The sequence below is a fragment of the Balearica regulorum genome, chromosome W (assembly GCF_011004875.1).
Source record: "Balearica regulorum gibbericeps isolate bBalReg1 chromosome W, bBalReg1.pri, whole genome shotgun sequence".
In the NCBI taxonomy this organism is placed as follows: domain Eukaryota; kingdom Metazoa; phylum Chordata; class Aves; order Gruiformes; family Gruidae; genus Balearica; species Balearica regulorum.
The window spans coordinates 30,433,129-30,450,077 of record NC_046219.1 but is presented as its reverse complement, the minus strand read 5'-3'; the positions used below and the strand labels follow the sequence as shown (position 1 = coordinate 30,450,077).

The 16,949-nt window shown below is 60.4% G+C and overlaps 1 protein-coding gene across 12 annotated transcripts; it reads left to right on the top strand.

The window, feature by feature from the left end:
• Window positions 1–2,639: 2,639 nt before the first annotated feature.
• Window positions 2,640–16,698, top strand: LOC142598235 (tropomyosin beta chain). 12 transcript variants are annotated; one of them, XM_075738782.1, is made up of 9 exons: window positions 2,640–2,905; window positions 3,604–3,729; window positions 9,968–10,101; window positions 11,183–11,300; window positions 11,438–11,508; window positions 12,297–12,372; window positions 12,504–12,566; window positions 13,288–13,357; window positions 13,685–14,454. In XM_075738782.1, the coding sequence occupies exons 1-9, from the start codon at window positions 2,792–2,794 to the stop codon at window positions 13,765–13,767; spliced, it is 855 nt and encodes a 284-aa protein (XP_075594897.1). In that variant the 5' UTR covers window positions 2,640–2,791; the 3' UTR covers window positions 13,768–14,454. The 12 variants fall into 12 exon arrangements, with proteins under 12 accessions (XP_075594897.1, XP_075594896.1, XP_075594894.1 ...); XM_075738781.1 differs by lacking the exon at window positions 13,685–14,454 and adding an exon at window positions 16,410–16,698 and having other exon boundaries at window positions 2,687–2,905; XM_075738779.1 differs by lacking the exons at window positions 12,297–12,372; window positions 13,685–14,454 and adding exons at window positions 11,758–11,833; window positions 16,410–16,698 and having other exon boundaries at window positions 2,687–2,905.
• The last annotated feature ends 251 nt before the right edge of the window (window positions 16,699–16,949 follow it).

Here is a 16,949-nt window from a genome sequence, read left to right as displayed (position 1 = left end):
GGTGGAGCAGGGACACAGCCAGGCTGGCATGTGTCTTCTGTCTCTGGGACCTGTCCACGGCAGCATGAGCGGTGAAGACAGCATCCTGCAGCATCACTGCCAGCAAGCCTCTGCCTCTCTGCAGGCACATCCCCGGGGTGTGGAGGGGCTGTCCCCCCTGGGATGCTTACCCCTGGCCAGGCTCCAGGATAGATTTGCAGCTCTTGCAGGCATCCCAGTCCTCCCAGCTGTCCCCTTACAATCTGCGCTGGCCTGACCTGGCACCAGGCTCTCACCTAGGTGCTAGCTGGCATAGGGCCCTTCTGAGCAGCCAGCAAGGATGGTGAGTGGGTGTGGTGCGGCAGCAGCCCCGGCCTCATCCAGGGCTGCAAGCACACACACACGCACACACATCCCCTGCCACGTCCTTCAAGCTGGGTTACAGGCAAGGGGTGGTGGCACAAGCACCAGGGGAGGGATATGGGGTGCAATTCACAGTGGTCCCTTAAATCTCCCCTGCCAGAGTGAGGGATTATTTTGGCAGGCAGGTTTGGGTAAGCACGCATGGGGACTTGGAGCTGGGACACTGCAGTCATGAGGCACCAGCACCTCCATGGAGACCCAAATCTGGCCAAGCTGGAAGTGGGCAGGAAAGCCACAGCCCAACTTCTCAGGAAGCACAGGGATGGGGTGAGACACTGAGGTATGGGTTGTACCCAGGAAGTTCCTGTTAGATGGTAGGACAAGCCTTTCCCTGGGAGGGGCGGTCAGACCCTGGAGTGGGGCATGGAGGGGGGGGTCCCCATCCTTGGAGCCCTTAGCCTGGGGTGGGGCTGGGCATGGGGCAGCAATGGGAGGGATGCGCACCCACACCCCTCTGTACCCCCTTGTCCTGGAGACCACCCCAGAGGATGGCTTTGAGGGCAGACTAGTGGGCCCAGGCACCCGGATGGCCCAAGCTGTGCCAGTCAGATGTGGCCCTGATGCCTGGAGCAAAGGGGAGCGGGCAGCAAGGGGAAACTGGCCTTGCCCTTCTTGGCTGCTCACACCATGCACATCATCGTCTTTCCCCTGAGTATTGAGCCCATGAAGTTGCTCTGGGCCGAAGCATCTCACAGAAAGCCATCCATCCTCATCCAGGAATGATGGGAGATGGATCTTCCCCCTCCCCTCAGAAGCCATGTGCTGGCAGTTACTGACTCTGTCCAAATATGTGCCTAATTTGTCAGTATTAATAGCTGCTCTCCAGAGTCCAGCAGTAGCTCTTCTGCTGCTTTCCCCATGGCACCAACAGCCCCTCGGTCCTTGGCTGCTCCCATCCCTCCTATGCCCCCTGCAACCCAGGGCTTAGCGCTCCTAGAAAGCCACTTTCTCCAGCTTTCAAAAACTTTTTGCTCCTCTCTGCTTGGACCACTGGTGCCAAAAAGTTGTGGCAGGCAAGGGCTGGATGTGGCCCCCGGGTGATGGGCTGGGGGAGCCTGCACACCTCTCCTGTCCCCATCCCATCCCAGCCTCCCCGTGTGCCACATGGCTCCCGCAGTCCCTCTGCCAGCTCTCCTGGTCCAGAGCCCTCCCTGTAGCTGGGAATGCACCAGAAGCATTTACAAGTGTTATTGAAGTATGTGTTATTTTTGGAGGAGCCAGGATCTGAATGGTTTGCATTTTTTTGCCTGTGGAATACAGTTTATTTAGAGCAGAAAGACAGAGCAGGGCAGCAGGCTGCCCGTGCACCCTGTGTCACCCTGAAATGCTACCCTATGGGCTGTGCACAGGCTGGGTGTCCCCATGGGTGCCAGGGACGGTGGTACCAGGGTGCAAAGCAGTGGGGCGATGGGTGCCAGGGAGCCTGAGCAGAGCTGAGGTCCTCCTGCTCCAGCGTGATACAGGAGCTGGACAGGGAGGTTGGGGGCTCAGCTCACTTCTCTCCCAGAGGATTTTCCCCATGAGTGCACTGCCAGCCCTTGATGTCCCCAATTGCAACCACAGCTTATGGGTGTCCCTAACTGCAGTCACAGCCCTGAGTGCAATCAGCCTGTGAATGTCCCCAAGACTGCAGTGCCAGTCCATGGATGCCCCCAGTCGCTGTGCCAGCCCCTGAGGTGCCCCCAAGCCAGTGCCAGGAAGCAGGGTCCCCCAGGCCCCAGGGTGCAGTGACAGGGTGTGGTGTCCTCTAGCACAGGGATAGCTCTGGCTGGAGCAGAAGCAGGTCTCAGGCTCTGGGGGTAGATGGCTGGTGGTGTCCCTGGGGCATGGTAACAGCATGCTGCCAGCCCATGAGTGTCCCAAATGCAGGGCCAGCCGCAGGATATCCCCCACAGTGGTGAGAGTCAACAGGGTGTCCCCCTAGCCCAGTGCCACCGGAGTGTCCCTGGGGAAGTGCCACCAGAAATGCCCCTACCGAAGTACTCTGGGGTGTCCCTAGCACAGTGCCCCCCCCAGGGTGTCCCTAGTACAGTGCCACCGGGGTGTCCCTAGCACAGTGTCCTCGGGGTACCTCTAATGCATTGCCCTGGGGTGTCCCTTGCCCAGTCCCCCCGTGGGTGCCCGGCGCCGGGGCTGCGGCGGTGCCCGCCAGGGGTGCCTCCCTCCCGTCCCGCTCGGCGCGGCGAGGCCGGTGGCGAGCCTGTCCCTAAAAGGTGCTGGCGGGCGGCGGGGGAGGTGCCGGGGCAGCCCCCGCCCGGCGCGGCCCCTCCCCGGCTCTTAGGCGGCGCGGCGCGGTGGGGGGCGCAGTGTCGGTGCTCCCGCCGCCCCCGGTGCTCCCGTCGCCCCCGGTGCTCTGCGCCCCGCCGCCGCCCCGCGCCCCGCCGCCACCATGGAGGCCATCAAGAAGAAGATGCAGATGCTGAAACTGGACAAGGAGAATGCCATCGACCGCGCCGAGCAGGCAGAGGCTGACAAGAAGCAGGCAGAGGACCGCTGCAAGCAGGTGGGTCTCCCACGGACCCCCCCCGGCATTGACTGGGGACCCCTGCATTAAGGGTGCTCAGCCCCAAGGACCTCCACATGCTGGGTGTCCAGCCTGAGGACCCCTGTCCTAGGGGTGTTCTGCCCTGGGGACCTTGCCCCGCTGGGTGTCCAGCCTGCAGATCCCAGCTCTAGGGACACCCAGCCCTTGGGATCTCACCCCGCTGAGTGCCTGTACCTGGGGACCTCACCATGCTGGGTGCCCATCCCCAGGGACCAGCACTCCAGCCTGTTGCCCCTGACCACTCACATCAGTTCCCCCCAAACATGCCATGTTTCGGTGGGACACCACAGTGCCACCTCCCTATCACTCTGCCAGGGAGACCCTTGGGGACAGCGTACTCCCACCCCAGCCACAGAGATAGGAACCTTCTCAGTGCCCCCCAGAGCTGTATCCCCCAGTTAGGACCTCTCCAGTCCCTTGCACAGGGAGGGAGCCCACCACCCCCTTACCCCTGTCGGGTTCAGGGATGTTGGGGGCTGCTCTGGCCCTGGGAACCAAGGGCTCCCCAAGGACGTGTGGCCCCAATGTTGACAGAGTGAGCATGTCTGTATGCTCCTGCTGTGCCCCCAGCATCAGCCACCCCTGGAGGAGGATGGCCATCCCCTCCCCAGCCTTGCAGGCACCACCTGACCCCCTGCCCTCCCTCCCTTCTCCAGCTGGAGGAGGAACAGCAGGGCCTGCAGAAGAAGCTGAAGGGCACAGAGGATGAGGTGGAGAAGTACTCTGAGTCCGTCAAGGAGGCCCAGGAGAAGCTGGAGCAGGCAGAGAAGAAAGCTACAGACGTACGTAGGCATGCCAGCAACTCCTCCCCTGCGCGGGCACCAGTCCTTGGGAGGGTGAAGGAAGAGGGAGGCCTTATATGGAAAGCATCCATGGGGAAGACTGTCAGGATCCCATTCCTGCAACACTGACACTGAACATGGCTGAGCTGCAGGGCAGGGACCAGCCAGATCCTGCTTGGGGTGCAGGAGCCAGGCAGGCTGTAGTGGGCACTGCTCAGTCAGTTCTAGAGCTTCGTGGACAGCTGCCTGCCCGGCTCCCCAAAGCTAATGGGGACGAGTGTCCCGAGCTGTGTCACCGGTCCCTGGGCACATGCCTCTGCGATGCTTGTAGAAAAAAAAATCTGTGGCACTTGCTAAACTGGCAGGAAAGCAAAAAAAGAGCAGAGAAATTAAAAAAGCTCTTGCCTGTGGCCAGCTGCTGAGAGCTGGCTGCGAGGAAGGATGCTTGGGGTGTGGGGCGGGGGCTCAGTCATTTTGGGGTCCAATGTGCCACCCTGTACCCTGGGAAGGGCAAGGCCAGGAAGAATTTTATTTAGTGCCATGACTGATGTTTCTTCTGGGAAATGGATCCCACTGGGGAGATGTTAGGAAGGTATTGAAATTGGCTTGTGCCTGGCCAGGATGAAAGGTGGAACAGCTGTGTGCAGCCATGGAGCTGCTCAGAAACGGGGTATAAAGACCTGCGGTGCCACACAGGGTATTTGACACCCTATAAATAAATCCTCCTTTTGATAGCCAGCCCTTCTTTGATGAAAACCAACCCTGGAAACTGGAGGAGAAGCTAAAGGGGAGCCGGCTGGACTGTGGCCAGCAGGGCATGGCCAGGCTTTTTAGGATTGAGAACAAAAAGTTCAGTCCCAGCTGGTTTATGGAGCTAAATGGGGGAGATGTGTCAAATCTCTGAGGCGGTCACCAAGGACAGGGGCAAGCAGACAAGGATGAGTAGCAGCAACACAAGTCCCAGGGGTGACTCAGAGCCCCTGGGGAGTGGCCGAGGGGCTCCCCAGCATTGTTTGCTGACCCTACAGACCTGCCCCAGTTTAGTTAGATACTAAACCAAGTCGTTAAAACATTAAAAATCCTCTGGAAGGGCACATTTATCCTGGCATGGGGCAGGCTCGTCAAGCTGGGCAGGGCGGCTGCCGTGTGTAGTGGGGGTCTGTACTGGTCTGACTGGATCCATGCTGGTGCAGGACAGGGCAAGCTCCGTGTGGGCTCTAGCTGAGCGTGGACAGGATGTCTCCAGTGATAGGCTCGGAGGAAGGGGCAAATGGTGGCACAGGGCAGACATCAGCCACGAGGTGCAGAGCAGTTTGCTGCTGGCAGCGGGCTGTGCAATACCATCCTGGGCAGGGAGGGGGCGTTGCCACGCTCTTGGTCCACGGCAAGGAGAGTCCTGTCCCAGCAGATACGGGAGACAGGAGCCACCAATCCCTCCAGGGAAGGGCTGAATGGGGAGGCATGAAGAAGGAGCACTCCTGCAGCGTCAGGGAGGGCAGGCCAGCTGCAGGTGGGTGTTGTGGGCAGGGCTGGGAGCCCATCACCAGCACAGCCACCCCAGGGCCATGACGAAGCCCAGACAGGCTATGCCGTGTGTGGGGCACTGGGAGTCGCCAGGTCCCCATGCCAGGGACCTGAATGTGCTGACAGCACTAAGTGCCAGGGCTGGTATTACCTCCTCCCCAGGACAAGGCGCAGTGCTGCTCCCAGCTCTGGCAGAGGAAATGTAGGGTAGACCCCCGGAGCTCGCCCACCCGCCTCCCCGAGGACCCTTGTGCCCTCCTTGGCTGCCAGGACAGTGTGTGCCTGTGAACACAGAGCATCCCCATCCCTCAGCCAGGTCAGAGTCCATCACAGCAATCTAGACAGGTTGCTAGTCTCGGCAAAAATGCCAACAAATGCCTTAAAAGAATAAATCTCCCCCTGCTCCAGCACTGCCCTGCCTCCGGCATGGGGTGGCAGCACACGAAGCCCACAGGGACTGCACTAAGGGGTGCAAATGCACCCTCCCCAGGCACTTGGAGGGGGGGGTCAGATGCTGGCACAGACCGGAGAGCTCCACAGCGCTGAACAGCCCCTTCCCAGCAGCTCTGTGAGGCCACTGTGGCCCCACCACCTCCTTGTCCCCAGTAGGGACAGCCCACGGGGCCCACAGCAGGATGCTGGCAGGGGCTGCTGGACATGGTGCAGCTGGGACAGCAGGTTTAGCCAGAGCAGCCCCCTCCAGCCCCCTGCGTCGCCAGCTGGTGGCCACCCTGCAGGGTGCGGGTGCAGCAGGGGCTCAGGGAAACTCCGCAGTTCCCAGGCCACGATCCCAAAAGCTTCGCCCAAGTTCCCGCCCTGGTTTCTCACCCCGGCTGAGACTTTGCTCTTATTTGGCGATTCCCTGAGCCAGTGGGAGGGAACGGGGCTCTGCTGGGAAGTGACTGCATCCCTGGGTGGGGCCAGAGCAGGAGGCACCAAGCTCGGCCGGGCGGCTGCTCCCCAACCTACCCCCTGCCTGCCTGCAGTCAGCTCGCCCCCCCCCTTTGCTGGTGGGGACCCTGCTTTCTGCTCCGGGATACGTGCGCCAGCCTGGGAGTGCTCTCAGTACCCAGACGTCAGGCTGGGAGCGGTGCAGGACCAGGGCCAAGCCTGAGGCCACATGCTCCCAGGGGACCCACAGAGCTGCCTCTTCGGCCGCTGCTTGGCAGGGGGATGAGGGGCTACAGGGCTCAGCTGGTGGCTTGGCTGGGTCCCCCCCAAGCCCCCTGACCACAGAGCCGAGGGCAGCCAGCGGGGTCAGCCCGGGAATTGGTGTCCCTGGAAGCAGATGTGAAGTGCAGCCGGGGCTGCCCAGGAGCTGTCAGAGCTCTTTAAGGGAGGATTGAGTGCCACCAGCGCCAGCCCCTCCTGATGGATCAGGGCATGTGCCCCGGCCAGGATGCAGAGCCAGGAGCTGGGGACTGGCCTCCTGTCGTGGTTTAGCCCCAGCCGGCAGCAAAACACCACGCAGCTGCTCGCTCACTCCTCCCCCCCTCAGTGGGATGGGGAGGAGAATCAGAAGAAAAAAGGTAAAACTCCTGGGTTGGGATAAGGACAGTTTACTGGGACAGCAAAGGGAGAAGGAAATAACTACAACAGTACTTACAACAGAATATACGAAGTGGGTGATACACAATGCAATTTTCTCACCTCGACCAGCAGCCAGCCCCTTTTATATCTGGAGCATGATGTCATGGTATCGAATAGCCCTTTGGCTACTAGCTATCCTGGCTGTGTCTCCTCCCAGCTTCTTGTGAAAATTAACTTTATCCTAGCTGAAAACCAGGACACCTCCCCTATGGGGTAGAGCCCCCAGGGCAGCTGGGGGATGCAGGGGGCTCCATGGGCCCCATGGGTCTCTGTGGGGCTGCCGGCCAGGTCCCCACTTAGGGGAGCGGATGGCAAGGGGCTGTTTGGGATGACTGCTGGAGACCTGGCTATGCCCTGCAGCTCCAGCCCCAGGTCCCCTGGGGGGTGTGTGTGCCCGGGAGCGGGCTCTGCCCCATGGCCTCTATGGAATGAAAGCCCATGACTCCTCTGACTCTGCAGCAGGGGGTATGTGGGGCAGAGCTTGGGGAGCACCCATGGGTACATTGCTCCTGTGTCTATGGGGGCTTGCAGGGGCCAGGCTCTGGCACCCCCAGACTCCCTGGGCTCCTCTCCATCACTCTGGGGGAGCTTGGTAGGACTGTGCACCCCTGTCTGGGGGGGCACCATGTGCCCTGCTTGCAGGGGACGATGACTATGTTCTGTATCCTGGGGGCACCATGCACCCTGCCCAGGGAGGGGACTATGTGCCCTGCCTTGGGGGAGCTGTGTCCTGTATCCTAGGGGGGACCACGTACTCTGCCTGGGGGCACCATGCACCCTGCCTGGGGTGGGGGGACAATGTGTCCTGTCCAGAAACCACTGTGCATCTTGCCTTGGGGGGATAGGGACAGTGACCTCTGCCTGGGGAGGACCATGTGTCCTGCCCAGGAGGGCACACTATGTCCTATTGGGGGGGGGGCTGTGCACCCTGCCTGATGGGGGAATGACCCCTGCCGGGGTGGGCACCGTGCACCCTGCCCGGGGGGTTTGTGTGCGCTGCCCGGGAGAGCGGCAGCCCAGGTCGGTCCGTGGCAGCAGGAGAAGGAGGAGCAGTAAGGGATGGAGGCAGGGCGGGCTGCGGGAGCGGCTGCTGCCTGATCGCTTCCTGCCCGAGCCGGGCGGATCCCACAAAGGGCTTGGCGGCGCGGCCTCCCCGCGCTTCTCGCTGGCTGTCCCACGCCATGGCCGGCACCAGCTCCATCGACGCCGTCAAGAAGAAGATCCAGAGCCTGCAGCAGGTGGCCGACGAGGCGGAGGAGCGCGCTGAGCACCTGCAGCGGGAGGCCGATGCCGAGCGGCAGGCCCGGGAGCGGGTAAGGCGCAGGGCGGGGGGCACGGCACGGCGGAGGGCGCCCGGGCGGCTCCCCGGGATGCCCCTCCGGCCCCACCGCCGGCGTCCTTCCCCCGCGGGCTAGCCCCGGCTGCCCCCACCCCAGTAGCCGGGCTGGCTGTCCCCGGGGCGGAGCACCGGGAGATCCCGGGGGAGCTGGAGGGTGTTGCCATCCAGGTGCCACGGCAAGGTTCCTGCCTCCGAGCTGCCTCCTTCATGGATCTTGCTAGGGATGCTCCCTGTGGTGGGGGTCCCTAGGGCTTCCCCGGCTGGCGGGGCGTGGGGGGAGCAAGTCACCGGCCAGCTCTGCCTTGGCTCTGTTTGGGGTCAGGCAGATGTTGGGAGAGGATCTCCTCCCTCAGAGACCGGCTGTGTGCATGGCTAAAATATCTCACAGCCAGTCTCTTGTCTGGCTTCCAACAAGCTCTGCAGTCTGGACCACAGCAGTTGCAGAGCCTTTGGCTCTCCAGCATGTCCCTTTGCAGGGACAAGCCACCCCTTTGCACTGCCATGGGCCAAAATTTCCGCTCTGTGGCAGTGGGACAATATTTCCAGGCTGCAGCTTGTTCCTGGTTTGGCTTTTTTATTGTTGTTGGAGCTTGTGAGGTTTTTTTTCCTCTCTTTTTCCTATTCCCACTCCTTTAACATCCTCACCATATCAGGGTGGCAGAGCTAGGTGCAGTTCCTTGGGCTGTTGTCTTTCGGGCTATGTGCGGAGGAAATGGCCCCTTCCTGCAGCTGCAGATCGGGTTCCCTGGTCACTGGGCGCTGCCAGAGAACTCATGTTCCTGAGTGTCCATTCAGTCAGCTCTGACTCATTTTTTGAATGATTCTCTGGGAAAAAAGCTCCTGCCAGGGTGAGGCAGATGCTGCAAGCAGCAGGGCTGCTACCCGCAGCGAGGTCTCATTGTCGCTCATCTCTTTGCATCTGGGGTTTTAATTCCCCACAGCCCCCCTGGCAGGGAGTGGGGCCAGGAATTGCTGAGTCAGCATTTCCTGGTGATGGCAATGGAGCAGGCAGGAGGCTTTTACCAAATGGAAAGAGCCCAGGGCCAGGTGTCAAAGGGCTGGTGGGGGTCAGGGCCACTGCTCCCAGCCAGCCCTGGCTCTTGGCCCCATGCATGGGGAGCCTGGGGAAGCAGGGAGCCCCAGTCCCGCAAGCCCTGGTGGCTGCGGCTTGGCCAGGCTTCAGCCTGCTGAGGGCAACTTGCTCCATTGCCCCCAGCGCCGTGCTGTACATCAGCTGGGGGGGGAGGAGTTGGGGGGGGGTGTCTGTGTTTGACTTCAGGCTGCCCTGTTGTGCAGGGCCAAGGGGGTCCCCACAGAAGAGGCTCTCAACTCACTCCACTGCCTCTGTAAACAGGAAATCCATAAGCAGCTCCAATCTCCTTTTCAGGAGCGAAGCCGCACAGGGCATTCCTCTCCCTTTACTTACTGCTCTGCAAACCCCAAGTACCATCCCCATGATGGCACAACTGCTCTGGACGTCCTACCCTGGCGACATGCCTCATCCCTCTCCAAGGCGGGAGCCAGAGGTGCGAGGATGCAGTGAAGGGGCTGCATGTGCTGGGCTTGGGTTGCGTGGCCAGGAGGAGCCAGCATCAAACAGGGCGCTAGGGATGGAGAGCCTCATTGTCCATATAGAAAGGCAATGGGATATGTGCCCCAGCCGGGCTTGTTGCACAGTGCCAGGGGGTGTTCTGGATAGAAAATGCAAAAGTAACTGCCAAAAATGCTCTTTTAATATATATCTCTCTCTCATATGGGGTAACCAAGGGGTTTCTGCTCCCCCAGGCTGAGGCTGAAGTGGCTTCTCTGAACCGCCGTATCCAGCTGGTGGAGGAGGAGCTGGACCGAGCCCAAGAGCGCCTGGCCACTGCCCTGCAGAAGCTGGAGGAGGCTGAGAAGGCAGCTGATGAAAGCGAGAGGTGTGATGGGGAGGGACAACGAGGGTGGCGTCGAGTCACCCTTGATTGCAGGCAGCCCCCTTGGTTTTGCAGTGGGGTTTGGGGATCCCTCTGAAGTGATCTTATGGGGTTTGCGTTGGTTTTCCTGCAGATCCCAAAAGGAAAGAGCAAAGCCACGACGCAGAGATATCCCCCAGATATGGGTATTCTTGGCACACTTTGAAATTTCCAGGGCACCCATAAAATCCTGAAAAATTTGATCTGGTGCTTATACAAATATCAGTCTGTAACTGAAGCCAGAAGGTGCTTGGAGCCTGTTTTCTGCCCTAGAGCAGCCTCCTCCGCTCAAGAGCTAAGCGACAGCCTAGGAGGGGACTTCTGTGCTTGGGAACTGCAGTTGACCTTTGAGAACGAACCAGCCTCGTTCAAAAAAAAAAAGTCCTGCAGAGTGTGTTTCCCCATCCTCATGGCAAGCAGGTTTATTGGGCAGGAGAAGTGCAGGCAAGGGCACTCAGGTTGTATGGGAATGCCCAGACACATCACAGCATTCCTGACAGTTACGTGAGCTCTTCCCTCCATTGTCAAAGACCAGTTTGAGCAATGGCATCTGAGCAAGAGGAGAAGAGTCTGCAGGAGTCCCTGCTGCAGGGGTTCATGGGAGTTTGGTGACCCTCTGCTTGTGAGCATCACCCTGAATGGGAAAAGGCTTTGCCACAGGATGTTTTCTAGCATTTCCTAAAGGTTGCTGGCCTGTATGGCTGCTTTTGTGGAGGTTGCAGCCAGTTCATCCTGGGCTGCACGCATTTTTACCACCCCTGGACGATGGGTTCAGGACCTGCATGTTGAGAGGCACCATGGCTACGTTTTGCTCTGGGACACGGCCCTAGGGTGACCTTGGGGTCAGCTCTGCTGCTTTAATTGTGTGCAGGAGCATCCTTGGGGTACCGCTTGTGTGACCCTACTGTGTGAGGTGGCCTGCAAGTGCCGATGTCCCAAGTCTGGAGCCGGAGGATGGCAGGGTCAGGGCACAGTAGGTAGGCAGGAGGTACAGGTGCCACCTCGACCCACAGCAGTAACATTTTCTGGATTGGGCTTTCCTCAGAGGCATGAAGGTCATTGAAAACAGGGCCATGAAGGATGAGGAGAAGATGGAGCTCCAGGAAATGCAGCTGAAGGAGGCGAAGCACATAGCAGAGGAGGCTGACCGCAAATACGAGGAGGTGTGTGCCTGCACCCATGTGCCCCCTTCCCCCAGTGCTGATCCCCCCTGCGCCACCCAGGGCTGCCTCCCCACAGCCCTGTGCCCCGAGACAGGGCAAGCATGGGGCTGACGCATGCCCCTCACTGCCATCGACAGGTTGCCCGCAAGCTGGTTGTCCTTGAGGGTGAGCTGGAGCGCTCGGAGGAGAGGGCAGAGGTGGCAGAGAGGTGAGCAGGGCTCCCAGCGGGCAGCATGTGGGGGTCCCACGCAGCTCTTGCCCTGAGTCCCTGGCAGCTGGGGGCAGCTGTGTGTCCATGTGGGGATGGGATGTCCCTCTCCAGGAGCAGCAGGGTCTGCTGTCAGGGTGGTCCCTGGGCTCGCAGGCTGGGGGAAGGGAGATGCCAGCCTGCCGGCAGCACATCCTTGACCTTGTTCTCTGCTGTCCTCTCCCTCGGGGTGCTCCTCTTCCACCCCAGCCGAGTGAGACAATTGGAAGAAGAGCTGCGGACCATGGACCAGACTTTCAAATCCCTCATTGCCTCAGAGGAAGAGGTACTGGGGCAGGGGTGCAGGGCGATGTACAGCAGCCCCCCCCCCCCCCCCCCCCCCCCCCCCCCCCGCCCCGTTGCTGTCTCTCGAACTGTGTGAGCCACCTCTCTCCTCTCTGCACTGCTGCCTCTGCCACTGACCTCCCCTCGCCTCCTCCAGTGGGTGCAGGCTGGGCATACTCCTCCATCCCTCTGTGCCTGCTCTCCTTCTCGGTGGGGCTGGTGGAAGCCTGACTGGCAGCGACGCACAGGGCATCTGTGTGAGGAGGCACAATGAACAGATGTATCCTGGCAACTTCTGCTCGCAGCAGCTCTGCTCCTTCTCTGCCTGCGCTGCCTGAGTTTTCCCCTCTCTCAACTTGTTCTCTCTTTCTTTCCTCCTTCCCCATGCCTACTCTTTCTGCTCCCCTCTCTCACCTGCCCCCCGGCCCGGCTCCCCTGCCTGGTGGCCTCTGCTTGGGATGTAGTAAATGTGGTGACCTAGAGGAGGAGCTGAAAATTGTCACCAACAACCTGAAGTCCCTGGAGGCCCAGGCTGACAAGGTAGGACCTGTTGGGGCTGCTGGAGCTGGGCAGAGTGCATAGGGTCTGGGGGTACTGGGGTCCCCCACTGGGGTGAAGGATGGCCAGAGGTCTCCTGTGGGGCTCATGAATGCCCGTCTCTGTTTCTGCAGTATTCCACCAAGGAGGACAAGTACGAGGAAGAAATCAAGCTTCTAGGGGAAAAACTGAAGGAAGTAAGGGCTGTAGGGCCGGGACCCCCAAGAGAGGGGCTGGTACTGCATTGGTGCAGGCATGACTTTGCCATCCCATGTGGGTTTTGACCCTGTTATGCCCGTGTCCTCTCACCCTTCCCCAAATTGCAGCCCTGCAGCATGGTGGGTGGCTGGGTCTAGGATGCCCCTGTGGGGTCCCGCTACCCTGGAGAGGGTCCCTGTTCCATCTGGAGGGCTGGTGTTTTTGTCCCCAGGGAGCACAGCCCCACTGGGATACATCCTGCAGCCCCATGCTGCGCTCTGCTCCTGCTCTGCTCACCTCTGCCCCACGTGGTGTCCTGCTCCCAGGACATGTGCTGGCAGGAGCTCATGCCCTGCATGCACCAACTTCAAGCCATGTCCATTTTGGGGTGATCCGTCTAGTGTTGGTTGTACATGCAACCTGTGAAGCATGCAGGCTCCCATGGTGCCTCTGCTTTTGGTGGTCAGGATAGGTTGGGATAAATGGGAAGCCCAACATGGAGGCACTTTGCCCAGCTGCCTCCTTTGAGGGCAAGCTCTCACCCCTGCTGCTGGTTTGGGGGGGGGGGGTCCATGGAGCCCTTGTCCCTTGCCTTTCCCAGGGGAGGGTTCATGGGGGGGGATATGGGAGATACAGATGGGGCAGATTTGGGGTGCAGTGCAGCTTGCACCATCCCAATTGTGCCCCACAGCTCACCCTCTCCCCCCTGCACTCCCGCAGGCTGAGACCCGGGCAGAGTTTGCGGAGCGGTCTGTGGCGAAGCTGGAGAAAACCATCGATGATCTAGAAGGTAAAATGTCCTCACCAGCCCCATGTCTCTCTTTCCCGGGGAGCACTGGCCAGGATGTGCCCCCAGTGGGGCCAGACAGGGCTTGGCTGGGGTGAGGGAGTGGGCAGGGATCCTGGGAGGAGGGAGGCTGGATGCCGTTGTGTCTGGTGTGGGGGCACAGAGCTTCTGGGGTCTGTGGCTCTGCCTTCAGCTGGGGAACAGGGCTGCATCCACACCACCTGTGCCTGCACCCTCCTGCTGCCCTTGTCCCCCTGCTCACAGTCACTCTTTCTCTCCCTCCACTGCCTGCCCCCCAACCTTGCTCCACCACCTGCCCCCCACCTGCAGATGAAGTATATGCACAGAAGATGAAGTACAAAGCCATCAGTGAGGAGCTGGACAATGCACTTAATGATATCACCTCTCTCTGAACCCCCCACCAGGCACCAGCACCACACTCCCCCACCTGCCTCACCCCTCCCCAGCTCAGCTGCTTGCCTACCTGGCCATCCCACTGCTCTCCCTGCCTGCTCTGTCCCCTCTATCTTTCCCAGCCCATGCCTGTTCATCAGCTCCTTTGGGACAGGAGCCGGCCCAGGATGTTCCTGCAATACCCCTCTTTGTGGGGAGACAAGGTGTAGGTGCTTAGGGGTGTTTGGCAGGGAAGGGGAGCAGCCCCCAGGACCCCCCTAGCGGGGAACAGAGCTGTGCCCAGGAGCCCTTCGCTTCAGTAGCTCCCTCCTCAGCTCCCTGGCAGCACAAGCACTGGGGACCCCACAGCTCTGGCGCTGGGGGGACACCTGCCCCCCACATTCCCCCAGCAAAGCCCCCTGGTTCTGCTTGCTGAGCCCAGGGCAGGGGGGACCCACACAGGGGAAGTAGCACCTCCACTGCCAAAACAGAGAGGAGGGCTTAGGCCCAGTGGATGGAGGGGCAGGTCCGGCTGTGCAGGCAGCCCATCCCCAGGCAGACAGCCCCCAGACTCCTGCTCCTTCCTCACCCCTGCCTCCCTTCTGTCCTTTGCGCATCGCTCTTCAGTTTGCATTTCATAACTTTTTCTTTTGTTCTGTCCCTCTGGGTTACTGAGTTGGTCTCAATAAAGCATTTTCTCTCCTCCATTTCTCCTTTGTTTTTTTTCTTGCTGCTCTGTTCCTGATCTTTTGCCTGTCTCATGCAGGTGCTGGCAGCTGAGTGGTAGGAGGTGCAAGCAGCTTGCAGCTGCGGGACCCCTGGGATGGCCACGGCTGAGCCCTGAGCAGCTCCTGCACTGCCAGGCTGAGTGGAACGGGGCCCTTTGTGCCTCGGCCCAGGGGATGACTCCCACCACCCCTCAGCTCTCAGATACAGCTTTCCTCATCTCGTGCCACCTTCTCCATGACTCTTTTGGCCTGAAATAGCAGGGTTAGACCTGGTCCTGTTCATTCCCTGTCCCCGCTCCCAGACATTGCCCACAAGCAGCAGTCTCAGCCCTGGCATCTCTCCTGCATCATCCTCCCATGCCAAAGGGACTGACCCTACCCTTCAGCAGCGATCCCTGGCCCTAAACGGGTCCCTGATCCTCCTCCTTCCTCAGCATCCTACCCTGCTCCACAACTCTGTCTCCAAATTGATGGACCCGCAGCCCCATCCCTGCCCCAGGACTGGCTGCCTCTTCCTGCTGGCCCAGCCCTTTCCCTGCTGCTGTCCAGCCAGCAGCAGGGTTTCCAGCGAGGGCTTTGGGGAACACTGTCTTTTTTCACTAACTTGCCTTTCTCTCTCTCTTCCCTCTGCTGCGCTGACATCTCCATTTTCTCTAGAGCGCTCCCAGCAGGAGGCCGAGAAAAACCGCATTCTCACTAACGAGCTGCGGATCATCCTTACCGAACTTAACAACTGAGCTGCCGAGAACTCCCAGTGCCAGCCCAGCCTCCCACACCCGAGCTGCCACCGGCCTCACTCCCTGCCTCGTTTTGGCCAGGCTGGCTCGGGGCTGGGAGCCCCTCCCCACTCCCCGCCGGGGTTAGGCAGTGGGTGGGGCCTTGGTTTATTCCCCCAGGGGTAACCACCTTGCTTGGGGGGGACAGGGAGCCCTCTGGAGCTGATTGTTTTTTCTTGGGAGAGGAACAAGGGGTTCTGTGATGTCCTGGGATGCCCATGCAGTGATAGCTGTCCCCCAGCATCAGTCTGGCCCCGCTGGGGAGGGAAGCAGTGGCTTGTATTGCTGCCTTCCTCCCCTTGTCCCGGGAGTTGGCAGCTAGCTTCTTCCCCTTCACTCTGATCACCCCAAACTATGCAGTGAGGATCCCCTCAGAGCGGGGTCCCTGCAGGCTGCTGGGAGGGCTGGGACAGGAGCTTGGGGACCCAGCAGCACCTGTTGCCCCAAACCTGGGACAGGGAAGAGCCTGGCTGGGAGCATTGGGAGACAGGGCTGGGTAGGCAAAGCTCTCGTCCCATCCCCATCTCTAGAGGGAAGGAGGATGTTGTTAGGAAGTGAGCACTGAAGGGGACTGCCTTGGCAGCAGGCTGCCCAGCAGAGCTCATCCCTGCAACCTTGTTAGCTCTGATCCCTCTCTCTCTGCTGTCCTTTCTGCCTGCTTTCCCAGGCTGCTGTCTCACTCTCTTCTTCACAGAGCACCGCTGGATCATGCAGCAGGCACTGTCTCTCCTCTTTTGCTGGCCAAGGGTTTGTGTGCAAGTCCACAGCTGGACTGTGGGGATGCCCCAGGGCAGGATGTGCTGTGGGCAGAGCAGGGAGATGGGGCTGTGCTGGGGAGGGGTACCCAGCAGTGGTATCCATGCTGCGGAGGGCCTGGCTGTGGGCAATGGGGTGCCATGGGGGGATGGAAATGCTGAAGAGTGGGGACCAGCCCAGCTGGTCTGGCCACCCCAGCAGATCTCGGAGTGGCTGGACTCATCCCTGCTGGTGGTGGGGCTGTTTGCATGGACTCTGCTCTGCAGGGACACCCTGCACAGCTGGAGGTTGGCGTCGTACTGAAATCTCTGTATGTGTGCATGTGTTTGTGCTTGGTGTGCGTGGGTCCGGCTGTGTCCGTGCCCATGTGTGTGGCTGGCTGCATATCCCTTGTGTTCACAGAGAGTCTGGCCAGTGCTAAAGAGGAGAATGTGGGCATCCACCAGGTCCTGGACCAGACCTTGTTGGAGCTTAACAACCTTTGAGTTGCCCTGGGGAGCCCTTGTCCCTCTTCCCTACCCCACACGTGCACCCCGCTGGCACACTCAGGACATCATCAGCTGAACTGCGTCTTGGCCAAATCCACACACCCACTGAGAAGGGAAGCCCTGCTCAGGGGTGTCTTGTCTGTGCACAGCCTGACTGGCTCTGTCCTGTCTTCATGCCCAAATATTAAAGCAGTTTGACAAGATGGATGGGTGTGCTTGGTCCTTGTAGGCAGGTGCAAGCACTGGGAGATGTGGTGGGGCTCTCCCTGCCAAGTTCACGCAAGGAGGCTCTGCAGAGTCTTGAGTCTGGGGTGGGTATGGCCAGCATAAGGATGTCCTCCGTGGCCATGGGGGGCTGGGAGTAATAACATGCACAGTTTGGGCTGTGTTCCCATGTCTCTATCACCTCCTTGGGATGCACAGAAAACCTCCAAGTCTCAAGCTCAGTCCAAAC

Coding starts and splice junctions, on each gene's coding strand:
- LOC142598235 (XM_075738781.1), top strand. CDS start 2,792: ATGGAGGCCATCAAGAAGAAGATGCAGATGCTGAAACTGGACAAGGAG. Junction 2,906..3,603: donor CAGAGGACCGCTGCAAGCAG/GTGGGTCTCCCA, acceptor TCCCTTCTCCAG/CTGGAGGAGGAACAGCAGGG. Junction 3,730..9,967: donor CAGAGAAGAAAGCTACAGAC/GTACGTAGGCAT, acceptor CTGCTCCCCCAG/GCTGAGGCTGAAGTGGCTTC.